The 22,145-nt window shown below is 42.2% G+C and overlaps 1 protein-coding gene across 4 annotated transcripts in view; it reads right to left on the minus strand.

Annotated features, from left to right (window-relative positions):
• LOC110521927 (seizure protein 6 homolog) overlaps positions 1–22,145 on the minus strand; it is an 86,774-nt gene that overhangs the window by 40,007 nt on the left and 24,622 nt on the right. For all 4 annotated transcript variants that reach the window (XM_021599901.2, XM_036968850.1, XM_021599900.2 and 1 more), the window contains exons 6-8: positions 12,160–12,352; positions 11,522–11,707; positions 11,069–11,252 (exon numbers count right to left, since the gene is read on the minus strand). In XM_021599901.2, coding sequence (XP_021455576.1) covers positions 11,069–11,252; positions 11,522–11,707; positions 12,160–12,352 — 563 coding nt within the window. The remainder of the gene's footprint in view (positions 1–11,068; positions 11,253–11,521; positions 11,708–12,159; positions 12,353–22,145) is intronic.

Here is a 22,145-nt window from a genome sequence, read left to right on the forward strand (position 1 = left end):
AGACGGAATTCACCTGGGTGAAAATGGCTCCCAGGTGTTATCATCAAACATTGGAAAGGTTATTGGCCAACTAAATTGATATGAGGACAATATTAGCATAACATGTTAGTCAGTTTATACCATCTCCACTTTGGTCTCTTTGAGAGTTCCACATGTTGTATCTGAAAGTGATGACATGCCAAATGGTGCTAACCGGAGAAATGTAATTGCTATTCCTACTTTGTTTTTTTTCCCCTAATAGGTATAAGGGTGGATATTGATCCAACACCTGCTGCTTATTCAAACCAGCCCACTGGTTTGAGGGAGATAGCCGATAGTTTTTAGCTGTTTCAGGGGCATGGCGGACGTAAAGGTAATGGCGGACTGAACAAAGTTATGTAGGACACCTCAAGATAAAACGTAATATTCAATATTGGCAAGTTAGACAAATATTAGTACTACATAATCTGGTGGGTGATAACCTTCAACCTGGATAATAACACAAAACAAATCTTAAGACTAGAGACATTTATCAACAAATATTTTACGAAAACAAGCAACACCCAAACATGACGGAGAGTAAGACAGGGGAACCGATTTCAAAACGGAAACGTGACTCTTCCACAGACACAGACGATTTAATAATGTCACCACCGGGAATGGTAAAGGTCGAAACTTGAATTAGTTAGTAAGGATATAAAAGAGTTGAAGGCTTCGGACAGAGAGGCCAAAGGTATGACCGCCCAATCGTTGCCAAATTTGCTTCATTTAAAGATAAAATAATGGTTAAAAGCCTGGGTAAAAGACTTGCTGGGACCAAAATTTGCATGAATTATCAGTTTCCAAAGAAAATTGCAGAACGGCGCAAAGTTCTGTATCCAATTTTCAAAGAAAATAGATTAAAAGCTAAACGAGTAGCTCTCGTCGTTGATAAACTATATATTGATAACCAGTTGTTCAGAGACACAAAGACTACTCCATGTTTTTTTTTTAACTGCAAAGTTCTCATAGATGAGGAAAATAAACACAATTCTAGCCCGGTTATGGATTGTAACAATACAATAAAAAATGTAGCTTTTCTATATATCTTCACATATAACTAATTGAACACACAAGCACTAATTCAACATAGTGAAGATAAAAACTAAGTAAACAGAAAGCACAGTATGTGTGGATGGCGTGGTGTATGTTTATTTTGATTTGTTATGTTTGTAAGTTGAGTGAGTGAGTAATGAAATGGTTGCATATCCCAGAGCCAATGTATTAGTGTGGGCCGGGGTATGAGAGGGCTTCAATGTTGTTCAGATGATGGATATACTTTTATAATGAATTATACATCTTATTTATTTCTTGTCCTATCGTGGTGGAACAGTTTTAAAATAGAAGATACATTTGATTTGTTATTGTCCTATCATGGGGAACTATATTTTAAAAATAAATGATATCCAATTATTTATTTATGATCCTATTTTAATGGTACGGTCCATGACCCTATACCCTAGACACCCACCTGAATGACCTAGAGACTCAGGAGAAGTCCCTAACTGTTTTATGTGCATGCTGTAAGTGGTCTGTATGCAGCCAAATGATGGTCAGAGACCAAGAGCAGCACTGCCCCTCAATATTCTGAGCCTGCTTGGCAGGGTTGGTCCTGCAAAGCCAAAGCCCCCTAAAGGGAGAGCATACTACACAAGGAAATTCTCAAAGCTGCTAATGAGAACCTTGATGACCTTGTACCTAGCTGGTGGGGATTACGGTGGGTTGCCCCCACCCAGGCAGTGGCAGTGCTGGCAACACTAGCTGCAGTAACCCATGGGGAGGGGGTCACACTCGAACATTCAGAGAGGGGGTATATTATTGTGACCCTAGTGGCACAGAATTAAAGTTGGACTGCATGGAGATGCTTGGGAATATGGTCAATACGGGTGACCGTATTGTGGGTGTTTCAGGGAAAAGGTGTACATTTGACCTCCATCATCTAGGATGTGACAATGGTAAATAAAATCTCTTAATTTTTGCCTATTTTTTTGTGCGGTCTTGCAAGCTTTCTCGTGCAGCTGCAACTGCAGGTACATTTGTAAATCAAGAACTATCTTGAGTTAGGCTCTGGGGTGGTGAAATTGTTGAGTTAGTGAGTTGTGTGGGGGTATTGGTTGAGTGTGTGTGGGTGTATGTGTGTATCCCACAACTGTTGCGAAGAAGTAAAAGATGTTAGGGACAATAGAGGATGATCCACAGCTATATATATAACACAAATCGAGGTGAGGACGATGGAAATGCATTTGGCAGTTAATCTACTTCAATTCGGTAAATGGCACTGTGTGCTCTTTTCAAAGGATGTATCCCAGTCGGTTATGGGTTATGGGATACAGTAGGTCGAGGGTGGTTTCCCGGGCATTGGGATGACAAACCAACTCGGGATGAGTTTTTAATGGTACGTTTACAAACATATATTTTGATAAAAATAATTGAAAGTTGTGTCTCATTATGATAGGTGGTGAAATAAATATAACCAGTTACAATTGTAATGGCCTAGCAGATAATAAGAAAATACAATCAGTATTTACCTGGCTAAAAGAGAAGGAATATAATATATATTGTTTACAGGAAACACATTCAACAGTTTTAGATGAAGTTTTGTGGAAAAAGAACTGGGGGGGGGGCGAAATATATTTCTCCCATGGGCAAAGAAATTCAAAAGATGTGATGGTTTTAATTAACAATAATTTCGATCCAAATGTGCAAATTGTCCAAACAGATCCTCAGGGTAGATGGATTACTGGACAATAAACAGATATGGCTTATTAACCTATACGGTCCGAATAATGATGATCCAAGCTTCTTTTAAAATATATATAAGAATCTATCAACTCTACAAGCAACACTAGACTCTATTATTATGGTGGGAGATTTTAATACGGTCTTAAATACCTCTATGGACTGGAAAGGAAATCACACTACAAACTACAAACTATCACCCTCAGGCACTTAAGGAAATCATGAATGTCATGGATATATTGCAATTAGTGGATATATGGAGACTTAAATACACTGACCTAGTGAGATATACATGGCGGAGGCTTAATCAAGCTAGTCGCCTTGACTACTTTCATATACCATTCTCTCTGGCACCAAAAGTTTAAAAAGTGTTGATACGGGACATAATGCAGTCGGATCATCACATAATTGGCATATACAGTGCCTTGCGAAAGTATTCGGCCCCCTTGATCTTTGCGACCTTTTGCCACATTTCAGGCTTCAAACATAAAGATATAAAACTGTATTTTTTTGTGAAGAATCAACAACAAGTGGGACACAATCATGAAGTGGAACGACATTTATTGGATATTTCAAACTTTTTTAACAAATCAAAAACTGAAAAATTGGGCGTGCAAAATTATTCAGCCCCTTTACTCTCAGTGCAGCGAAATCTCTCCAGAAGTTCAGTGAGGATCTCTGAATGATCCATTCATATATAATTTATAAATTACTATACAAAATTCTTGCAACTAATAGAATGTTATAAATATGGGGGATACAATCTTTCCAGCTCTGCAGATTCTGCTGTGAGGAGGCAGAGTCATTAGATAATTTATTTTGGTATTGTCCACATGTAGCTCATTTTTGGTCACAGGTCCAGGAATGGCTGAAGAATTGCAACATTTGCCTAGAACTAACACTACAGATAGCAATACTGGGTGGTTTGAAAAGCCATAGTTTTATTTTTAATTTACAATCTGTAGAAGCTATGAGAATAGGAAGGTTCAATTCCTTTGTGAAGCATCACAGCACAGTTGAAAAATGTATGACAAGTAGAAATCCGAAATGGATGATGTTGAGAGACAGATGGGAGGGGTTGAATGGAGCTGAAGGGTGGGACTAATAACAAGATAAACAATGTAAAGCATACGGGATCTGTAAAATGTATATAGGTTCGGAACTTTTGTGAAATAGCATAGTTACAAATAGAAATCAAACTGGATGGACATCAGAAATAGAGGAAGGACTAAGAACAAACAAGAGAGAACTATTGTAAAGTAGACTGTGTCTGTAGAATGTGTATAAAATGTATGGATTGAAGGTAGAAGCAGAAGTGTTTATCAGTTTGCTCCATTTGGGAGATCCGTGGAAGGGTTTGCGTGGAATAATAATAAAGGTATATTCTTTAAAAAAGTATGTATGTCTATATAGGTATGTGTATGTATATATGTGTAGACAGTATGCATGCGTGTATGGATATATATATATTTTCCCCAAAAATATGGGGGATTGGAAATGATGCAGACAATTACATTGGAAGCAACATTCTTTCCGCAATATTAATCTGATCCACCCTCTAAAAAATAAAAAAAATAAAAAATTGGTTTAATCCAATCTTTGAGTCTCCTGTTGTTCTGAAATCTCAAAGTAATCTGACTTGTATTGAAACTCTGTATGATTTTAATGCAGAAAAGGTTTGACATTTTTACATCTTAATATTCATAGTTTATTACCTAAAGTGGATCATGTCAAGATCTGGGCCTCTCAGGCAGACCCTGATATTTGTATTGTATCTGAGACCTGGTTAACTGATAAAACCCTGCACTGAGGTTTCTATGGATGGTTACAATGTGTTTAGGGCTGATAAGAAAGTCAAAGGTGGTGGTGTTGCTATTTACACAAGGCATATTCTTTCTGTGTCTCTGTTGGATCTCTAGGGGCGCTATTTCATTTTTGGATAAAAAACGTTCCCGTTTTAAGCGCGATATTTTGTCACGAAAAGATGCTCGACTATGCATATTCTTGACAGTTTTTGAAAGAAAACACTCTGAAGTTTCAGAATCTGCAAAGATATTGTCTGTAAGTGCCCCAGAACTCATTCTACAGGCGAAACCAAGATGAAACGTCAAACAGGAAATGAGCAGAATTTCTGAAGCTCTGTTTTCTAATGTCTCCTTATATGGCTGTGAATGCGACAGGAATAAGCTTAGACCTTCTGCCGTTTCCCCAAGATGTCGGCAGCATTGTGACGCATTTGTAGGCATATCATTGGAAGATTGACCATAAGAGACTACATTTTCCAAGTGTCCGCCTGGTGTCCTGCGTCGAAATTGGTGCGCAAAGCCAGCTGCAAGTATTTTTCCATTTGATTGAGAGGAGAAACCATGCTTCCACGAACGATATATCATCGAAGAGATATGTGAAAAACACCTTGAGGATTGATTCTAAACCACGTTTGCCATGTTTTCAGTCGATATTATGGAGTTAATTTGGAAAAAAGTTCGCGTTTTGAGGACTGAATTTTCTGGGTTTTTTTGTAGCCAAATGTGATGTACAAAATGGAGCTATTTCTAATACACAAAGAATCTTTTTGGAAAAAACTGAGCATTTGCTATCTAACTGAGAGTCTCCTCATTGAAAACATCCGAAGTTCTTCAAAGGTAAATGATTTTATTTTAAGGATTTTATGTTTTTGTTGAAATGTTGCTTGCTGGATGCTAACGCTAATGCTAACGCTAAATGCTACGCTAGCTAGCTACTTTTACACAAATTATTGTTTTCCTATGGTTGAGAAGCGTATTTTGAAAATCTGAGATGACAGTGTTGTTTACAAAAGGCTAAGCTTGAGAGATGGCATTTTTATTTCATTTCATTTGCGATTTTCATGAATAGTTAACGTTGTGTTATGCTAATGAGCTTGCTGATAGATTTACACAATCCTGGATACAGGGGTTTTTTCATAGCTAAACGTGACGCAGAAAACGGAGCGATTTGTCCTAAACAAATAATCTTTCAGGAAAAACTGAACATTTGCTATCTGAGAGTCTCCTCATTGAAAACATCTGAAGTTCTTCAAAGGTAAATGATTTTATTTGAATGCTTTTCTGTTTTTTTGTGTAAATGTTGCCAGCTGAATGCTAATGCTAAATGCTACGCTAAATGCTACGTTAGCCATCAATACTGTTGCACAAATGCTTGTTTTGCAATGGTTTAGAAGCATATTTTGAAAATCTGAGATGACAGTGTTGTTAACAAAAGGCTAAGCTTGAGAGCTAGCATATTTATTTCATTTCATTTGCGATTTTCATGAATAGTTAACGTTGCGTTATGGTAATGAGCTTGAGTCATTCACGATCCCGGATCCGGGATGGGGAGATCAGAAAGGTTAATGGCTACCTCCAGTCCTAAACTATTTTAATTGTTGGCTTTAAGTCTTCAGTTGGGTTCAAAGTCAAAAATAACAGTTATAAGAATCTATCGTCCACCCTCTGCCAGGAAGTGTGGACTAAACAAACTTACTGATTTAATTACCATTTTTACTACCCCAGAGGTGTTGATCGCCAGAGATTTTAATCTTGCATGGGGAACGCAGGATGCTGACTGTTTAAACAACTTTGGACAAGTGGGCTTTGTAATCAGCAGTCAAAATTAGATTAGTACAAAACTTAAAGGACCCTACGAAATCGAATTTGATTGACCTCATATTTACAAAAACTCCAGAGAAATGTGCTGGGAGTGGGGTATTTGCTTAGGATATTAGTGACCACTGTCCCATTATATGTGTCAGGGATATACGGATGCCTCGTTCCAATCCTCTTTATCAACAAGAGGAATTTAAAACATTTAAATTAACAAGCCTTTTTTTGTGACCTTTATTTTTGGGATTTTGATTGTATTGCATCTATACCTGACCCAGAGGTGGCTCTGAACCCCTTCACAAATGTTTTCAATTGTATTGTAGATAAACATGCTCCCTTTAAAAATGGAGAATTAAAAATCGGTCTTGCCCTTGGTTCAGTCCAGAGCTATCTGAAGTCATGCACAACAGAGATGCTGCCTGGGCCAAAGCTAGACTCACAGACTCCGGCCCAGACTGGCAGTATTTTAGGCGATTGAGAAATCTGTGTGTAAAACTAGTTAAAAAAGCTAAATCAGATTATTATGTTATACACTATCTGAATGTACAGGGAACCCAGCAAAATTCTGGAAAGCTGTTAAATCACTGAAGGGTTGTGTCTCCTCTTCTCTCCCCAAATTAAATAATTTAGATTCTGGCCCTATTACTGACAAAATTGATATAATTAATTAATTTAATCACCATTTTATATCTGCAGGCTTAATATTTGAATGTATTTCAAAGCCAGCTCTTGAATAGAGTAGTTTGGATGTAGATGGTGAAAATCTATCGAATGATACTAAAAATGCTGGTCAGGAGTTTTCTTTTCGGGAATTCACTGATAAAGAAGTCCTGGAAGCTTTGTTTACCTTTCTAGCGCAGGGGTTCCGCTAGCGGAACACATCGACAATATTCCGCTGAAAAGGCGAAATTCAACATTTTAGACATATGTAACTTTCACACATTAACAAGTCCAATACAGCAAATGAAAGATAAACATCTTGTTAATCTACCCATCGTGTCCGATTTAAAGATAGACTTCTCCTTAACCTTTTTGGGATATGGGGCAGCATTTTCACTTTTGGATGAATAGCCTGCCCAGAGTGAACCTACTCTGTCCCAGATGCTAATATATGCATATTATTATTAGTATTGGATAGAAAACACTCTGACGTTTCTAAAACTGTTTGAATGATGTCTGTGAGTATAACAGAACTCATATGGCAGGCGAAAACCTATACTCCCGATTCCTGCTTACAAGCAACAATTAAAGCAGGAATCACCATTGACTCGGTCTTTAAAAAAGTGGTCAGATGAAGCAGATGCTAACAAAGCAGTCCTGTAGTTTAGCACAGACTGGAATATGTTCCGGGATTCTTCCGATGGCGTTGAGGAGTACACCACATCAGCCACTGGTTTTATCAATAAGTGCATCGAGGACATCATCCCCACAGTGACTGTATTTACATACCCCAACCAGAAGCCATAGATTACAGAAAACATTTGCATTGAGCTAAAGGGTAGAGCTGCCACTTTCAAGGAGCGGGTCTTTAATCCGGAAGCATATAAGAAATCCTGCTATTCCCTCCGACGAACCATCAAACAGGCAAAGCGTCAATACAGGATTAAGATCGAATCAAACTACACCGAATCGTACTACAGCGGCTCCAAAGCTAGTCGGATGTGGAAGGGCTTGCAAACTATTACAGACTGCAAAGGGAAGCACAGCTGAAAGCTGCCAGTGACACAAGACTTCTCCTTAACCTTTTTGGGATATGGGGCAGCATTTTCACTTTTGGATGAATAGCCTGCCCAGATTGAACCTACTCTGTCCCAGATGCTAATATATGCATATTATTATTAGTATTGGATAGAAAACACTCTGCAGTTTCTAAAACGGTTTGAATTATGTCTGTGAGTATAATAGAACTCATATTGCAGGCAAAAACCTGAGAAATTCCACTTCCTGTTTGTATAATTTCTGGGGGTGGCAGATTTTCAAACAAGCTCTCATTGAAATGACAGCGAGAAATGGATGAGTTTTCACTTCCTACGCCTTCCATTAGAAATCAGCAGTCAATAGAACTTTGTCTGATGACTCTAATGTGAAGGGGAGTCGAATGAGACAGGAAATAGTCACCAGTGCCACGAGTTGACCATTCTTTCACCATGCACGTTCACAGGTGAAGGACCTGCGTTCCACCGGTCATCTGAAGTCATTCTAATTCTCCGGTTGGAACGTTATTCAAGATATATGTAAAAAACATTCTAAAGATTGATTCAGTACATCGTTTGACATGTTTCTACTGACTGTTACGGAACTTTTGGACATTTCGTCACGTTATAGTGGATTTTGGAATTGTTTACCAAACGCGCGAACCAAAGTAGCTAATTGGACATAAATAACGGACATTTTCGAACAAATCAAGCATTTATTGTGGACCTGGGATTCCTAGGACTGAATTCTGATGAAGTTCATCAAAGGTAAGGAAACATTTATCATGTATTTTCTGGTTTCTGTTGACTCCAACATGGCGGCTAATTTGGCTTCTGTTCTGAGCGCCGTCTCAGATTATTGCATGTGTTGTTTTTTCCATAAACTTTTTTTGAAATCTGACACAGCAGTTGCATTGAGGAGAGGTTTATCTATAATTCCATGTGTATAACTTGTATTATCATCTACATTTATGATGAGTATTTCTGTTGAAACGATGTGGCTATGCAAAATCACTTGATGTTTTTGGAACTAGTGAATCTAATACGCCAATGTAAACTCAGATTTTTTTATTTAAATATTAACTTTATCAAACAAAACTTACATGTATTGTGTAATATGAAGTCCTATGAGTGTCATCTGATGAAGATAATTCAAGGTTAGTGATTCATTTTATCTCTATTTCTGCTTTTTGTGAATGCTATATTTTGCTGGAAAATGGCTGTGCTTATTGTGGTTTGGTGGAGACCTAACATAATCACTTGTAGTGCTTCGCTGAAAAGCCTATTTGAAATCGGACACTTTGGTGGGATTAACAACAAGATTAACTTTAAAATGATATGAGACACATGTATGTTTTAGGAATTGTAATTATGAGATATCTGTGGTTTGAATTTGGAGCCCTCTATTTTCACTGGTAGTTGTCATATCGATCCCGTTACCGGCATTGCAGCCATAACAAGTTAAACATTTGGATAATAAAGCATTTAAAGCATTGTGAAGATATAAGACACCTGCATTTGTTTATTAGGCACTTTGTGCAGTCTGACTGTCACGTGTGCTCCCTCTCCAGCCTATAGGTCACCAGGCTGCTCGTTACTGCTGTTTTGAGTAAGAAATGTAACACTTTAGAATACATAAGCATCGAAGCATCGAATACATTGCAAGTTGAGGGATTTTCACAACAGTAGCCGGGCTAATAGGAAACATTTGCATTATGGGCTACACCTCCTACAGTACTACTATATTTGTGAAAAACAAGTGTTTTCAAAATGCCTCCAATTGTCCATCGCTACTGTAAATAAACACAGCATCTTGTTTACATTCTTTATTGTAACCACAATGTCACACATAATTTGTACCTACCTTTCCAATTACTTTTAGAGTTTGGGATTTACAAATGTGCACTTTTCATTATTAGTTACATCGTTTTAGTTCGAACGTGCAGACTTTTTTTCTTTAAATTAATGTTTTATGTAGGATGCTACATTTTTTGACCAGTTGCAATTGTAAGTAGGCCTAATAAAAAAAAAATACTACTTCTATTAGGCTGCATAGCCTACCTCAGCCAGTTAATTTATTTCATATTGGTCTAGGCTCCGAAGAAATAGACTCCAATTAAGCCCTCTTGTTGTTTGTAAAGTCTAATTAAAATGAAGATTATTGTAAAAATGAATTGCTCGACTGGTGAAGGTTTTCTGTGCAATACTTGCATAACAAGTTAACTATTTTCCGCACCAGCCACTGTTTACCTCCTATTGACTGTGCTGCGGTTGCCGCCAGTTGTTTTTTAAATGTAACCTTTATTTAACTAGACAAGTCGGGTAAAAACTTGGTTTGAGCTTTGACTAGTTGTCTGTTAGGTTATGACAAACAGAGTGAAAACTAATACTAGTGTCCAAAACACAGCGAAGGCAGGTCACCAGCAAAAACACAGTGAAGGCTGGTCACCAGCAAAACCAGCATTTATACTGGATCAGCCTATGATGGTCTATGCTGAACTCACAATACAATGCAGCCAAATTATTGCTGTACTTTTGCAACTTCACTTTTTCAAAGTCCATGAGAAGTAAGTTATTATCCAACCAATACACAGTACTGGGTTAGAAAATAGAATTGTACTAAGATCGGTTTTACATTATTCATGTGGAATTGAGCAGCTGAATCTGCAGTTTGAACAATAACTCAGCTTTTACCACACCACTGATTTGGTAAATAGCTGAGGGATGGGGCTGGAGACATGTAACCACTCTCAAATTCATAGACTGACCATCCATATGACTTGAACATGTTTGGACTTTATACAGTGTTTGTTTACAATTAGATAGAAGTAAAAACAAGGTTATATTTTGGGTAATGATGGGGTAAGACAGTTGAACTAAGCTCATGAGGCATTTATAAGTTACATTCCTTAAGGATCAAAGGGTATATATATATAATTTAAAAGTAAAACAATGGATGTAGCAATTGCAGATTGCCCCTTTAACATCTTAACTTACTTATCATTGTCCTCGTCCAGCGCAACCCTCTCAAAGTGGAGGTGAAGCCTGTGTCCCTCCTTGGCCTCCAGTAGCCAATGGCAGCTCAGATTATTGCCGTTGCTATGGTTACTCGTAGATGGAGGAGGCGGCGAGAAGATTCTACCCACGGTCGCGTTTCGGATCCACCCTCCACATGACACAGCTAACAGTTGGGAAGAACAAGTGTCATCAGTTATGTACACTGTGTGTGGACACTAGCGTTGGGGCCAGCCACAGAAACTTCCCTCAACTGTGTGAGATGTGGGGCCTTCTGTGGAAAAACAATTTCCAATGAGCTCACAGTACCCATACTGGCCAAAACAAAGTTGCATTGTGCGTTTCAGGAAACACATTTTCTGTGCAGGCCAGACAATTATTGTATCCTATTGACATGGTCAAAGATTCTACAGTCAGAAGATAGCGAACACTAACCCACACACTGAGGTTCAGGAGAGCTCCAATGGGGTTGAGTCATGTTCAAGCAGGTGGCTACCTCGTGGCCCCTGACCTGGAAGCCAGGGTCACAGTGGAAGTGGGCATGGCCTCCGGGGTGGATGTCCGTTACTGTCACACCCCCTCCATCAGGAGAAAGAGGGAACATGCAGGAGAGGAGGAAGGCTGTTGCATGTAGGACAGATTAAGGGAGTGAGAAAGATAGAAGAAAGAGAGAGTGCTACAGATCAATTGTACAAAACAAGGCAGGATGACATGTGAACAAACCATCACACTCAAAGCGCTCACTGGGGTGGAATAACTTATTTTATTACAAAATATATATTTAACCTTTATTTTAACTCGGCAAGTCAGCTAAGAACAAATCCTTATTTACAATAACGGCCTACCCTGACCAAACCTGGGACTCTAAAACACGGCCGGATGTGATACATCTTGATAATGTATTCATGCGAAATTTGAGTAGTCGTTTCACTTTTTTATTTTTATTAAACTAAAATAATCACCTCAAGTTTGGTGTGCTTCCCCTCCTTGTTGTGGACAGCACCCTTATAAAACCATTGTATTGACTCAAACATGTTTTCTTGGAAAAAGAAAAGACGCCACTCTGAATTTACCTTGATAGTGTAGGCTGAACACACCATGATCAGTCTGCCGGAGACTGCGGTAGTAAATCTGCACCTGATTGGTTGAGCTTCGAATCACCTGACCCTCACGCATCAGGGTCTCATTGGCTAAGAGTTCTGGTCCCGTCCCGCCATAGCCAAGGATAGTCAGGGACTCGTCCTTGGATAGGTTTACTTTCTTCACCTGGGGAGAGGGGAGATGGTGGACATCTAGTGATTCACTGGGAATCATTGAGGAGTAAAAATGCCTAACCAACATGTATACATTATTCAAAACTGGTTCTACACAATGTCAAATGGATTTCACATGATGTAAACTGCAACTGTTTGCTTGCAGAGGACTACAGGGGTGAAGTAGGTACTCTTAGCAAACAGGTAGCTGGGGAATCCACACCTGCCTACTTTTTCTTTCTCTTCTACCCCAATAGCCGGACACCGCTCTAGCCTGGTGGAAGTGTCTGCTCCCCACAGCTGAATGGCTGGTACTCTGCAGCGATCCCTCTCAGAAAGGGTCTCCCCCTTCCCTGGAGAATGGAGTTGGTGGGATGCTCCTGGATGACTTGGTGGATTTTCCTGTTCTCAATCCTACCAACCAGCCATGGAGATATAACACTTGCAGTGGAACTCGAAAGCAGGGTCCTCTGGCAACGGGGGCCTTCTTGGAGATGTTAAGCCTGGACCGGACACAGACTAGAAACAGCTTCGCCGCCCTGCATCCAGAGGTTTCGGCACCTTCTTCCCTGGGGGCTTCCAATTCGAGATCGGATCCAGAGGTACCTGCGCCTCTGTCTGGTCTCCCTCTCCGGTGGCTTCTACCTCGGGTTCAGATCCACTGTGAGGCTGTCTGAGACTCCAGTCCATTCATCATCCACAATGGATACTACAGCTGGCTCCGGTCCATCGGGCCCTTCGGTCCTCGAGGGGTTTGCGAAATCAGTTGAGGCGAAAGAACAGACGTTCCTCCTCAGCTATTGCACCAGCTGTCGTCATTGCCAGTTTTATGGTAAAAATAAATCATAGTTCCCAGGGCAAAAACTCTGTGCTATCCTGGATTATGAGTACAGGACATTACAAGGCTGCTTTCGACATTTCTACAACAGTTGCCGGGAGCTGACGCTGTCGTATTCCATGTGGGGTCAAATGACATTAGGAGGGCTAGCTCGGAAATTCTCAAAATGTATTTTAACGAACTGAAAAAGCGCCAAATTATTCAGGTCCGGTACCATCATAGGGTAGCGGGTGTGAAAGATTCAGCTGAATACTGGCATTACACACCTGGCTAAAATAGTGCTGTAGCTCTATAGATAACTTTGACACCTTCTGGAAACTTTCTACATTTCCTGTAGAAATGATGAAGTCCATCTGAATCATATTTACTCCTGGACTCAGTGACCCAAGCCCAGCTCAGTTAATCCCTACCATTGTGTCTCTGAGTTATCATAAAGCTGCAGCAAATGTACATTATCCCAGGGGCGTTGGCAGACACAATGTAAGTAACATAATTATGTCCCTCTAACGGCCCTGAATGCCTCTGTTAAGCCTACAGCTATTGTATGCAGTAACATGAACCAGAGTTAAACTGTTAGCATTGACACAGTTGCCCTAGTAGGAAATCCATTGTGTGCAGCTCACCCTGCACTATCAGCTCAAACATAAATAACATGAGCATGTCTATTTCTGCTAAGCATTGAAAACAATCACGAACCCCAGAAAAATGTGAAAAAATAGCCCTTATTAACATATGTAGCCTAAGAAGTTCATGAAATCATTAACTTGCTTATAAGACGGCATTCATATTCATATTCTCTGAAACTCACCTAGATAATACCTTTGATACAGTGGCAGCAATACATGGTTATAAAATGAACAGAAAAAAACTTATGCCAATGGTGGAGGTGTTGCTGTTTATATTCAGAATCACATTCCTGTAAAGCTTAGAGAGGATCTCATGTTAAGCACTGTTGCAGTAATATGGCTACAGGTTCATCTGATTCTGTTGTGCACGTGAGTGAGGACCCAAAAGCGGTTTAACAAAAACAGAGTCCTTTAATGTCAAAACACAGGTAAGACATAGATCCTCTTCAAATCCACTACGATGGCAAAATAAACAACCCGCAGAGAGGGCGACAAATGAAACAAAGTCCTTCTGAATATCACAGACGAGTTCCCCTTCTAGCAGCAGAGGAGAATAGCTGGGTTAGAGTCCCCTTCTAGCAGCAGAGGAGAATAGCTGGGTTGTAGAGGACAGAGGTACCTGATCACACGTAGCCTCAGATGAACAGGCAGATTCCGACAGGACAGGACAAGGTTGAAGCAAACAAGACGATAGTTTGGTTCTGGCATGTGAAACTCAAACGAGAATCTGACAAAGACAGAAGCAGGAACAGAGAGAGAAATAGAGACCTAATCAGAGGGAAAAAAGGGAACAGGTGGGAAAAGGGTGAACGAGGTAGTTAGAGAAGATGAGGAGCAGCTGGGGGAAGGAGAGGGAGAGAAGGTAACCTAATACGACCAGCAGAGGGAGACGGAGTGAAGAGAAAGAACAGGAACAAGACATAATATGACAATACATGACAGTACCCCCCCACTCACCGAGCGCCTCCTGGCGCACTCGAGGAGGAAACCTGGTGGCAACGGAGGAAATCATCGATCAGCGAACGGTCCAGCACGTCCCGAGAGGGAACCCAACTCCTTTCCTCAGGACCGTACCCCTCCCAATCCACTAGGTACTGATGACCACGGCCCCGAGGACGCATGTCCAAAATCTTACGGACCCTGTAGATAGGTGCGCCCTCGACAAGGATGGGGGGGGGGGGGGGGGGGGGAGACGAGCGGGGGCGCGAAGAACGGGCTTAACACAGGAGACATGGAAGACCGGGTGGACGCGACGAAGATATCGCGGAAGAAGAAGTCGCACTGCGACAGGATTAATGATCTGAGAAATACGGAACGGACCAATGAACCGCGGGGTCAACTTGCGAGAAGCTGTCTTAAGGGGAAGGTTCTGAGTGGAGAGCCAAACTCTCTGACCGCGACAATATCTAGGACTCTTAGTTCTACGCTTATTAGCGGCTCTCACAGTCTGCGCCCTATAACGGCAAAGTGCAGACCTGACCCTCTTCCAGGTGCGCTCGCAACGTTGGACAAAAGCCTGAGTGGAGGGGACGCTGGACTCGGCGAACTGAGACGAGAACAGCGGAGGCTGGTACCCGAGGCTACTCTGAAAAGGAGATAGCCCGGTCGCAGACGAAGGAAGCGAGTTGTGGGCGTATTCTGCCCAGGGGAGCTGTTCTGACCAAGACGCAGGGTTACGAAAAGAAAGACTGCGTAAGATGCGACCAATAGTCTGATTGGCCCGTTCTGCTTGACCGTTAGACTGGGGGTGAAAGCCGGAAGAGAGACTGACGGAAGCCCCAATCAAACGGCAAAACTCCCTCCAAAATTGAGACGTGAATTGCGGACCCCTGTCCGAAACGACGTCTGACGGAAGGCCATGAATTCTGAAAACATTCTCGATGATGATTTGTGCCGTTTCTTTAGCAGAAGGGAGCTTAGCAAAGGGAATAAAATGAGCCGCCTTAGAGAACCTATCGACAACCGTAAGAATAACAGTCTTCCCCGCTGACGAAGGCAGTCCGGTGATAAAATCTAAGGCGATGTGAGACCACGGTCGAGAGGGAATGGGAAGCGGTCTGAGACGGCCGGCAGGAGGGGAGTTACCGGACTTAATCTGCGCGCAGACCGAACAAGCAGCCACGAAACGACGCGTGTCATGCTCCCGGGTGGGCCACCAAAAACGCTGGCGAATGGAAGCAAGCGTACCCCGAACGCCGGGGTGGCCGGCTAACTTGGCAGAGTGAGCCCACTGAAGAACAGCCAGACGAGTAGGAACGGGAACGAAAAGAAGGTTCCTAGGACAAGCGCGCGGCGACGGAGTGTGAGTGAGTGCTTGCTTTACCTGCCTCTCAATTCCCCAGACAGTCAACCCGACAACACGCCCCTCAGGGAGAATCCCCTCGGGGTCAGTGGAGGCTACTGAAGAACTGAAGAGACGAGATAAAGCATCAGGCTTGGTGTTCTTAGAGCCCGGACGATAAGAAATCACGAACTCGAAACGAGCGAAAAACAGCGCCCAACGAGCCTGACGCGCATTAAGTCGTTTGGCAGAACGGATGTACTCAAGGTTCCTATGGTCAGTCCAAACGACAAAAGGAACGGTCGCCCCCTCCAACCACTGTCGCCATTCGCCTAGGGCTAAGCGGATGGCGAGCAGTTCGCGGTTTCCCACATCATAGTTACGTTCCGACGGCGACAGGCGATGAGAAAAATACGCGCAAGGGTGAACCTTGTCGTCAGAGAGGGAGCGCTGAGAAAGAATGGCTCCCACGCCCACCTCTGACGCGTCAACCTCGACAATGAACTGTCTAGAGACGTCAGGTGTAACAAGGATAGGTGCGGATGTAAAACGATTCTTGAGGAGATCAAAAGCTCCCTGGGCGGAAACGGACCACTTAAAGCACGTCTTGACAGAAGTAAGGGCTGTGAGAGGAGCTGCCACCTGACCGAAATTACGGATGAAACGACGATCGAAATTCGCGAAGCCGAGAAAGCGCTGCAGCTCGACGCGTGACTTAGGGACGGGCCAATCAATGACAGCTTGGACCTTAGCGGGATCCATCTTAATGCCTTCAGCGGAAATAACAGAACCGAGAAATGTGACGGAGGAGGCATGAAAAGTGCACTTCTCAGCCTTCACAAAAAGACAATTCTCTAAAAGGCGCTGGAGGACACGTCGAACGTGCTGAACATGAATCTGGAGTGACGGTGAAAAAAATCAGGATATCTTCAAGGTAAACGAAAACAAAGATGTTCAGCATGTCTCTCAGGACGTCATTGACTAATGCCTGAAAGACAGCTGGAGCGTTAACGAGGCCGAAAGGAAGAACCCGGTATTCAAAGTGCCCTAACGGAGTGTTAAACGCCGTCTTCCACTCCTCCCCCTCCCTGATGCGCACGAGATGGTAAGCGTTACGAAGGTCCAACTTAGTGAAAAACCTGGCTCCCTGCAGGATCTCGAAGGCTGAAGACATAAGAGGAAGCGGATAACGATTCTTCACTGTTATGTCATTCAGCCCTCGATAATCTATGCAGGGGCGCAGGGACCCGTCCTTCTTCTTAACAAAAAAAAACCCTGCTCCGGCGGGAGAGGAGGAGGGGACTATGGTACCGGCGTCAAGAGCTACAGACAAATAATCTTCGAGAGCCATACGTTCGGGAGCCGACAGAGAGTATAGTCTACCCCGGGGGGGAGTGGTTCCCGGAAGGAGATCAATACTACAATCATATGACCGGTGTGGAGGAAGAGAGGTGGCCCTGGACAGACTGAACACCGTGCGCAGATCGTGATATTCCTCCGGCACCCCTGTCAAATCACCAGGCTCCTCCTGTGAAGAAGAGACAGAGGAAACAGGAGGGATAGCAGACATTAAACATTTCACATGACAAGAGACGTTCCAGGAGAGGATAGAATTACTAGACCAATTAATAGAAGGATTATGACAAACTAGCCAGGGATGGCCCAAAACAACAGGTGTAAAAGGTGAACGAAAAATTAAAAAAGAAAGGGTTTCACTATGATTACCAGAGACAGTGAGGGTTAAAGGTAGCGTCTCACGCTGAATCCTGGGGAGAGGACTACCATCCAAAGCGAACAAGGCCGTGGGCTCCCTTAACTGTCTGAGAGGAATGTCATGTTCCCGAGCCCAGGTCTCGTCCATAAAACAGCCCTCCGCCCCAGAGTCTATCAAGGCACTGCAGGAAGCTGACGAACCGGTCCAGCGTAGATGGACCGACAAGGTAGTGCAGGATCTTGAAGGAGAGACCAGAGTAGCAGCGCTCACCAGTAGCCCTCCGCTTACTGATGAGCTCTGGCTTTTACTGGACATGAAGTGACAAAATGACCAGCGGAACAGCAATAGAGACAGAGGCGGTTGGTGATTCTCCGTTCCCTCTCCTTAGTCGAGATGCGGATACCCCCCAGCTGCATAGGCTCAGCACCCGAGCCGGCGGAGGAAGATGGTAGTGATGCGGAGAGGGGGGCAACGGAGAACGCGAGCTCCTTTCCACGAGCTCGGTGACGAAGATCAACCCGTCGCTCTATGCGAATAGCGAGTTCAATCAAGGAATCCACGCTGGAAGGAACCTCCCGGGAGAGAATCTCATCCTTTACCTCCGCGCGGAGACCCTCCAGAAAACGAGCGAGCAAAGCCGGCTCGTTCCAGTCACTGGAGGCAGCAAGAGTGCGAAACTCAATAGAGTAATCTGTTATGGATCGATTACCTTGACATAGGGAAGACAGGACCCTGGAAGCTTCCTCTCCAAAAACAGAACGATCAAAAACCCGTATCATCTCCTCCTTAAAGTCCTGATACTGGTTAGTACACTCAGCCCTCGCCTCCCAGATTGCCGTGCCCCACTCACGAGCCCGTCCAGTAAGGAGAGATATGACGTAGGCGATACGAGCTGTGCTCCTGGAGTAAGTGTTGGGCTGGAGAGAAAACACAATATCACACTGGGTGAGGAACGAGCGGCATTCAGTGGGCTCCCCAGAGTAACACGGCGGGTTATTGATTCTGGGCTCCGGAGATTCGAAAGCCCTGGAAGTGGCCGGTGGATCGAGGCGGAGATGGTGAATCTGTTCTGTGAGGTTGGAGACTTGGGCGGCCAGGGTCTCAACGGCATGTCGAGCAGCAGACAATTCCTGCTCGTGTCTGCCTAGCATCGCTCCCTGGATCTCGACGGCTGAGTGGAGAGGATCCGAAGTCGCTGGGTCCATTCTTGGTCAGATTCTTCTGTTGTGCACGTGAGTGAGGACCCAAAAACAGAGTCCTTTAATGTCAAAACACAGGTAAGACATAGATCCTCTTCAAATCCACTACGATGGCAAAATAAACAACCCGCAGAGAGGGCGACAAATGAAACATAAAGTCCTTCTGAATATCACAGACGAGTTCCCCTTCTAGCAGCAGAGGAGAATAGCTGGGTTAGAGTCCCCTTCTAGCAGCAGAGGAGAATAGCTGGGTTGTAGAGGACAGAGGTACCTGATCACACGTAGCCTCAGATGAACAGGCATATTCCGACAGGACAGGACAAGGTTGAAGCAAACAAGACGATAGTTTGGTTCTGGCATGAGAAACTCAAACGAGAATCTGACAAAGACAGAAGCAGGAACAGAGAGAGAAATAGAGACCTAATCAGAGGGAAAAAAGGGAACAGGTGGGAAAAGGGTGAACGAGGTAGTTAGAGAAGATGAGGAGCAGCTGGGGGAAGGAGAGGGAGAGAAGGTAACCTAATACGACCAGCAGAGGGAGACGGAGTGAAGAGAAAGAACAGGAAGAAGACATAATATGACAATACATGACAGATTCACCTAAAGCCCATTCTTATGGGAAGCTGCTATAGACCACCAAGTGCTAACAGTCAGTATCTGGATAATATGTGTGAAATGCTTGATAATGTATGTGATATCAACAGAGTTATATTTTTTGGGTGATTTAAATATTAACTGGCTTTTATCAAGTTGTCCACTCAGGAAAAAGCTTCAAACTGTAACCAGTGCATGCAACCTGTTTCAGGTTATCAGTCAACATACCAGGGTAGTTACAATCAGCATGGGAATGAAATCATAAACATGTGTTGGTCACATCTTTACTAATGCTGCAGACATTTAAAGCAGTACCCAACAACATTGGATGTAATGGTCACAATATAGTAGGAAAACCAAAGTTTTAAAGGCTGGGCCTAATATAGCTTATAAGAGGTCATACAAGAAGTTTTGTAGTGATTCCTATGTTGACGATGTAAAGAATATTTTATGGTATGTGGTGTGTAATGAGGAGCAACCAGATGCTGCACTTAACACATTTATGAAATAGCTTATTCCAGTTACTAATAAGCATGCACCCATTAAGAAAATTACTGTATGACTGTTAAATTCCTGTGGATTCATGAGGAATTTAAAAATGTTATGGTTGAGAGGGATGAGGCAAAAGGTATAGAAAATAAGTCTGGATGCACAACCGATTGGCAAACATACTGCAAATTGAGAAATCATGTGACTAAACGGAATAAAAATAAGAAATTATAGTATGAAACAAAGATAAATTATATAAAGACGTTATGGGAAAAAAGGCAAACTCATCACAACAGACATTGATATTGCCATTTACTTTACTAATCTTTCCAATAATTTTTTTTTAAAACTTAGGCATGGCATGCTAGCAACAAATGCTGACAAGTATAACTGATCAAATTACAAAAGACAAGCCTTGTAATTTTGAATTCTCTTAAGTTAGTGTGGAAGAGGTGAAAAATTATTGGGGTCTTGTAAGACGCTTGTAAGACTTGTAAGACAACTTGGAAAATGACTGAAGATAATAGCGGACGATATTGCCACTTGTATTTGCCATATCTTCAATCTAAGCCTACTAGAAAGTGGGTTCCCTCAGGCCTGGAGGGAAGCAGAAGTAATTCCGCTACCCAAGAAGAGTAAAAACCCCTTTAATGGCTCAAATAGCTGACCAATCAGCCTGTAACCCATTAGTACAGGTTTGGAGAAAAAAAATATTTGACCAAATACAATGCAATTTTACTGTAAAAAATTTGACAACAGACTTTCAGCACGCTCATAGGGAAGGACATTCAACAAGCACAGCACTTACACAAATGGCTGATAATAGGCTGAGAGAAATTGATTATAAAAAGATTGTGGGAGCTGTTTTGTTAGACTGCAATGCGGCTTTGACATTATCGATCATAGTCTGTTCATGGAAAAACCTTTGTATAATGGCTTTACACCCACTGCTATCAAATCAAATACAATTGTATTGGTCACATACACATATTTAGCAAATGTTATTGCGGGTGTGGCAAAATTCTTGTCTGGTAGTATCTAACAGTACAGTAGTATCTAAAAACGAGTCCAACAAAACACACATCTAAAAGTAAAATAATCTAATTAAGAAATATATAACTATTAGATCATGCAATGTTGGAGTGGCATTGACTAAAATACAGTAGAATAGAATACAGTATATACATATGACATGAGTCAAGCAGTATGTAAACATTATTAAAGTGACGAGTGTTGCATTATTAAAGTGGCCAGTGATTCCAAGTCTATGTATATAGTGCAGCAACCTCTAAGGTGCAGGATTGCTTAACCGGGTGGAAGCCGACGAGTGATGGCTATTTAACAGTCTGATGGCCTTAAGATAGAAGCTGTTTTTTAATCTTGCTCCCAGCTTTAACCTTTCTTCGAGAACATTCCACTGAAAAGGCAGCGCGCAAAATTCCAAAATATTTTTTTGAAATATGTAACTTTCACACATTAACAAGTCCAATACAGCAAATGAAAGATAAACATATTGTTAACTTCTTATGGCTGCAGGAGCAGTATTGAGTAGCTTGGATGAAAGGTGCCCATATCAAACGGCCTGCTCCTCAATAGTTGCATATAATATTAATAATATTTGCATATTATTATTAGTGGGTAGAAAACACTCTGAAGTTTCTAAAACTGTTTGAATGATGTCTGTGAGTATAACAGAACTCATTGGGGTGGCAGGATAGCCTAGTGGTTAGAGTGTTGGACTAGTAACCGCAAAATCCTGAGTTGAAATCAAAACAAGAAGTCAGAAATCTGAGCTTGTATGTATTCAGTCCCTCAATGAAATCCCCCAATGATGTTGCACTGCCTAGGAGTTCTGCTAGAAGTCAACCATCAATAGAAATTATAATCAGGCTTCTATGTTGTTGTGGGAGTGAATGAGAGCAGAATATATCAGATGTCCATCAAGCAGCCATTTTGTGATGCACTTTCCCCTCATGGTAGTCAGTTGCGTTCCATTGCTCACGTAGACAAGAAGGAATACTCCGGTTGGAACTTTATTGAAGCTAAATGTTAAAAACATCCTAAT

Source organism: Oncorhynchus mykiss, chromosome 30 (assembly GCF_013265735.2).
Source record: "Oncorhynchus mykiss isolate Arlee chromosome 30, USDA_OmykA_1.1, whole genome shotgun sequence".
Taxonomy (NCBI): domain Eukaryota; kingdom Metazoa; phylum Chordata; class Actinopteri; order Salmoniformes; family Salmonidae; genus Oncorhynchus; species Oncorhynchus mykiss.